At 35.8% G+C, this 6,255-nt stretch overlaps 1 protein-coding gene across 1 annotated transcript in view; it reads right to left on the reverse strand.

Moving 5' to 3' along the window:
• The window catches only part of FBXO43 (F-box protein 43), an 11,643-nt gene that overhangs the window by 4,227 nt on the left and 1,161 nt on the right, over window positions 1-6,255 (reverse strand). Inside the window, 2 exon segments of the mRNA XM_008574780.1 lie at window positions 1,348-1,450; window positions 3,360-4,842. Of these exon segments, the coding sequence (XP_008573002.1) occupies window positions 1,348-1,450; window positions 3,360-4,842 (1,586 nt within the window).

Consider the following 6,255-nt stretch of genomic DNA (forward strand, 5'->3'; position numbering starts at 1 on the left):
TTGGGGGACCGGAAAAAAAAAAAAAAAAAAAAAAAAAAAAAAAAAAAAAATGTTTTTCAGTCTGCTCCTAGCATGTAGGGAAGCACTCTAAAAAGGAATGTTAAGAAGGTAATTAATATATTCACTATTATAAGCTCCCAGAGCCAGCAGCTGCAGAAGTAGACAGGAGCTGTGAATAAGTCGTAAGGCAACATCATAGGTGAGAAGGTAAAGCTTTTCTTCAATGTAAAAGGGAAAGTCAAATTTTTAGTTAACAGCAGTCCCTAATATGTCATTGTACTGAGAAACCCACCAATCTGTATCTTGGTGTTCATATTTGTTTATGCCATGCTTCATCTCAATTATTATATTTAGTCAAATTAGAAATTTACTTATGTAATTAAACACTTTTTACCACAACAAGAATAAGGTAGTGGACTCTGAGTTTGTTTTTGATGCTTAAGAAAGTTGAATCTACTATCAAATATGGGTGCCAGAGTCATCAGACTTCTGTTATACAGAGTAGTGTCCCTGGGATAAATTCATTAGCTTCTATAGGACTTTCCTTGTAACTTCAAAGATGGACCTCAAATCCTCAAGGGAGTACAAGTTTATGATGCTTCACAAGCACTAATCTGCCATGCTAACTCACCTCCAGGCTTGCATATACGCTACTCCCTCTGCTGAAACACCGTTCCTTGTCTTCTTCACCTGGCTAACTGCTGCCTCATTGTTCAGGCCTCAGCCAAGATGCACTTCTCTTGATTCCCAATTATCAGTCAAATACTTCATTCACTCATTCCTTCTTTCATTCATTCTTTTTTTAGCAGCTAGCTGGTATGGGGATATGAATGCTTGACTATGGTATCAAATACACTTTAAAATGTCCAACAGATCTTTGGGCTTCCCCTAACACATCTGTATTGTTGTCACTTGTTTACTTCTATCATCCCTAGGGTATGACCTCTAATAGTACAGGGATCATGTAAAAAATGTTCACTATTGTAATCTGAGAAATTGGCACAGTTACTAGTATGTAATATCTACTCAAAAGACTGAATTTAAAAATGCTGTAAGGGTATCTAATTATGAATAGGATCCAGCATATCATTGGTATTCAAGTGATGCTAACAGCACATACACTTGAACAGCAACGAAACCCAACAAGATATTCTTTATGCTAGGTAATCTATTTCACTTATATACTGAGTGGAAATGGAGCTAGGGAAAAGTACAGAGTTTATGAGTGAATGTTTGCTAAATGGAGAAGGTTTAAAGATAGTAGGAAAACCAAATGAGGTTGTCTAGCAATATGGGATTATTAGACATTTATACAAATCCATTTTAGAAAAGTATTATATACATTACCTCAGAATCTGTTTTCGGTTGCGTGATATAAAATTTCCTCCTGCGATTTGCTTTTCTATCTTGAACAACAATTTCACGCCAATTTCTGCTTACTTTCCAAACACTATAACAAAAAGATCAGTACTTACATAGTATATATCCCACAAGATTAACATTTTTTGTGTTTGGTAACTAATGAGAAAAATTTGTTTTAAATATTTTGAACAGGAAATTTAACCTTAAAATTTACACTAAAAACATTACTTGGTCAACACTGTTGCTTTATACCGATTCACCATATGAAAGAATTCCTGTTATTAAGTATATACCAGCATTATATTGAAAGATTACTATTTTATAAATGGACATATAAAGCCAATATGAAGCTACTAAGAGACTAAGAGGATTTAAGCTCAAATATGACACTAAGGTTAAAAAACAGGATATGCAGCAAATTATCATCATCTGTAGCATAAGGTTTATCAATTTCTCCTATATTGGTGTTTAACAAATCTCTGTCATTTTGATTAAATAAACATAAGAACAACTAATCCCTCATTAGAAGTACTAAATGCCAAATAAATACTATCATGAGTAGCACCACATAGTTCCTATTTTATTAACCAAAGTCTATGAGAATGAAGCAGCTAAAGAAAAAAACCACAATTTTTGTCCAGTGATTGCTTGTTTATCAACAACTTCAACTATGTTAATTATTAAAGAAAACGTAATCCTTCAACTGTCAATCTGGTTTCTTTTATTACTCTAATTAATAAATCACTCCAAGGGAATAAGGTCAAGAGAAGACTGCAAAAAAAGAAGTCACTTGTTATAGGAGACCCCAGGTAATGCCTGAGTGACTGTTGACAGTTCACTTAACTTCTCTGGGACTTAGTTTCCTCATCTACAGAAGACGTGATTGGACTAATGTCTCAGAGACTTCCAGTTATGAAATTCTATAATTTTCTATAATAGCCTACGATTAACATACGAGGGAAAGACGAAGAAGGGCTTTAATAGATGTAGTGTCCATAAAAATAGCAAGGACTCTATGAACCACTCTTGACATATACCTATCAAAAAAGAGGTTCACCAACTTCCTGCATGTTCTCCCCCAACCATCATCTTGCAGGAATCCTGTTCCACACCACTTCCCTACTTCCTGGCCATGGCATTCCCAAGGGCCTTGTTTCTGATAGTCCTGCAACTCCCCCAAATTGCCAGCATGAACAGTTTCATTTCAGTCTTTGTAACCCTAGCTCTCACCCTCACTACTCTTAAATGTCTTAGTTTCTCTTTAATTATGTAGCAGCATTAAAGCTACGGGAATATCTGTGAACACAAATTCTTCAGTTTCTAATTTCTCAAAGTTCCCCAAAGTAATTAACTTCCATTGCTGTTTTAGCAAAGAAAATGGAATAATCATATTACCTTCGTCTATGGAAAGACCAAACCCTAAAACGAAAGCTACCATTGTTCTTGGATTCTAGAACTTTGATTAAATAATTAAATGTATCCTTTGTATATTGCCATTTCTCAGTCACCACAATGCTTTACATTATTTCTGATCAAGTATCATAACTTTAAAAAAATTTGCAATCTGACAATAGAATACTATTAAATAAATCATTAAACTTCCATGGAATAAAGCTTGCCATGTTGATAATTTACTATTTCTTTCTTTTTTTTTTTTTTTGTGGCTCCAGTAGAGAGATCAAACCCTGGACCTTGGTGTTATCAGACATCTTGAAAATTTAAAACTCAACTTGTAGGAACTCTCTTCCCAAAAGGCAGTGAATTCTATCCAGAAAAAGACGGTATTGTTGTTCCTAAAGAAGGCTTTTAAATATAAGGCACTAGGAAGATCTATTGGGAAGTTCACTTAAACTATCTTTGATATAGTGTAAGACAACCAAAAATAGAGATAACAAAACAAACAAACAAAAAAGACAACCACTCAAAATAGGAAAACTTTCCAAATTAAAAAAAAAAATGATAAAAGTTTTATTTCATTAACGACTTTTATTTCTTACCTGCATAGGCTCTCTGCAGTCAAGGAATCTAAAACCATAGCAAGAATATGCTTTAAATTTCTATATTTTAATTCTGTTAAGATGTCCAATTTTTCTATACCCATTTTCTTGCCAATCAGTCCTGCAAGTACACACCGCAGTACAGCTATTTTCCCCTCATCCCTTTCTTCTAAGAATTCATGTGTACTGTTTTGCTGGAATCTTTTCCTTTTGCTTTTCATAAAGAGCTCGTGCACTAATTGCAAGGCTGGGGTCTTTGATAAATTCTTAGAGCTTAAAATAAAATCCCCACTCTTATCATTGTTCAGCTGACTCTCTGAGATGTCTGAAGCAGCTGCTGGTCTTGTTTCAGAGTTGGAGTGAATTATCTTTTCATCTTCCGTCTCTGATTGTGAGCCTTGCTCCCGAAGGGTGGACAGTCTTCTCGACCTTCCGAGGCGCCTTGACTTTCTTATGGTGTCCCCCACTTTGAGAGTTCCCTTACGTTTCTGAAGTAGTTCTTGAAAAGATCCTTCCTGGTCAGAGAGGGAATCTTCTGATTTATCCCAGCTAAGTGAGTTAAAACCACTGTCTTCAGGTGTTGAAATATTGTCTCTCACTTCAGTGGAGGGAGAAAGTGTTTGACTTGCATTAAATTTAATGTTTGCTACAAGATTACTTATCGGAGTCACAAATATATCCTCATCTGTCCCACAAGTTGTTCCACTAACAGAGGAGCCCAGAAGTTCAGGATATGTATTCTCATCATTAACACTTAAACTGCTATCACTAAAGTCATGTGTGATAGAGTCTTTAAAATTATCACCCTGAATTGGAGATATACATTCAACTTCAAATAGGCTACAGTCATCTTTGGAATCATCAATTGTAGAAGCCTTTTGCTGAGAAAAACTTAGTCTCAATTTTTGACTGCTGGAAGTCACATCTTCTGTTTTTAAAGTGCTAGTAACTAAAGAGCTAAAATTATTTTGCCTTGGAAAACCTGAAGCACTGCTTGGAATATTTTTTCCTAAATTGAGAACTTGGCTTACACTACTTTCTAGAGAACTGTTTTGTGACTCACAGTCCCCCTTTAGAAGAGAGAAAGATACATTCAACCTTCTGCGTGGTAAGCATTTTATTCCACTGACTTTAGGAGTTTCACAAAGTTCTGGGGTTTTATCCTCTTCCTTCCTAAGAAAGACAAATTTCTTTTTTTGAGTGGAAGACTCTAAAGGATGTGTTAAGCCCAGGCTTGACGTTTCAGGGTGCTCATAAATTAATGTTGGGCCTTTTTCTTTCTTTCTAAAAAATTCATCATTTGTATTATCAAAGCTGCAAGATTTTAACAACTCGTTACAGCCACTATCTTGAAATAAAGATGTGAAGCAGAAATCTCTGAGGCCGGAGTACTTGAAGTTGACAGAAGGAGAGTCCACCTCATTTCCTGCTCCAGTGCTAGCTTGACTTGGGTGCCTTTGTGACATCTTCAAAATCTCTGTTTCTACAAAGTGAAAACACATTTATTCTTCCTCTGAAATGAGTAGCCAGACAGCTTACACCAAAATACATTATTTGTTATGAATACAGATAATAATGAAAAATTGTATGGTGATAAAAAAAGTTGCTTTAAAAAATAGATCTATTCCACAATATACTGATGTGTATCTTACTTTAAACAACTTATTGACATCATAAAACCAGAACTGTCAGGTTGTAAATATTCACAGATAACTAACCATAGTCTAAATAGCATGCACAAAATTTTCTTTGACTATCCTTAAAAAGATACAGCAGCATCATTTTTAGATGATTTTATTACCTTATGATTTTAACAGCACTACAGTACAAAATTTTAGTTTTAATATTCTAGCTTACTTGTGCTGGCCTATATTAATCAATTGGATATTTCCATTCGAAGTTGTGAGACATAAAGAAAGCTAGTTAAAAAACACTATCTATGACTTTTGAAACATGTCTTTGGGAAGTGTGTCAACCAACCAGTCCTGCCACTAGATCTAGCTGCAGTTAGGCTGAGCAACTCCAGGATAATGTAGTTCATACGTGCCCTGGCCCTATGACCATTCACAAGCTCCGAATTCTTGGACTTACACCTTCACAAAGACTCTTTGGCTCACTGAACAATTACCAAAACATTCTTCTTGAGCTAACCAAAATGAACCACTGCACCACAGATACAGGGACATTTTACACTTGGCATGTTGTACCCATTCATGTGTCAGTTTCTAAATATTTTGAGACATAAAGTCCAGTTGCAGGCTACTATTTCTGGGAGAACTATCCTTTATAATAGTCTTGATGTTGCAAATAAAGAATTCAAATCAAGTAAAGAATAGCTACTCAGTAATTAGATGAGTAGAAATGTCACTAGGAAAGATTTCAATTCTTAACCTTTTCAACAGTATCATCTCGTCCTTTTTAGAAACTTAAATTAAATCTTAACTCAGAGAAAGCTAAGATAAGAAAGTTATTATAGTTTTTGATATGTCTCCAGATTATTCAAAGGACACTAAGAAAATTGTCACTCCTTCAAAATTTTCTCTAGGCCAAATGCATGATTTTTCTCTATCAAAATATCCTCAGAAGGGCCGGCCCGGTGGCGCACTGGATAGTGCACCGCTTGGGAAGCGCGGCGGCGCTCCCGTCCGAGGGTTCGGATCCCACATACAGACCGGTTCCCGCTCACTGGCTGAGCGAGGCGCGGGAGCAACACCGAGGCTTGCGATCCCGTTGCCGGTCCCCGGTCCGGTACGGGGGCAACACTGAGGGTTGCGATCCGTTGCCGGACACGGAAAAAAAGACAAAAGACAAAAAAAAAAAAAAAAAAAAAAAACCCCAAAAAGAAAATTTTTATTTTTTTGTAATGGGAGAGAATTTTATTAATCCTACCAACCAA

Source organism: Galeopterus variegatus, unplaced genomic scaffold (genome assembly GCF_000696425.1).
Source record: "Galeopterus variegatus unplaced genomic scaffold, G_variegatus-3.0.2 Scaffold1103, whole genome shotgun sequence".
Lineage (NCBI taxonomy): Eukaryota > Metazoa > Chordata > Mammalia > Dermoptera > Cynocephalidae > Galeopterus > Galeopterus variegatus.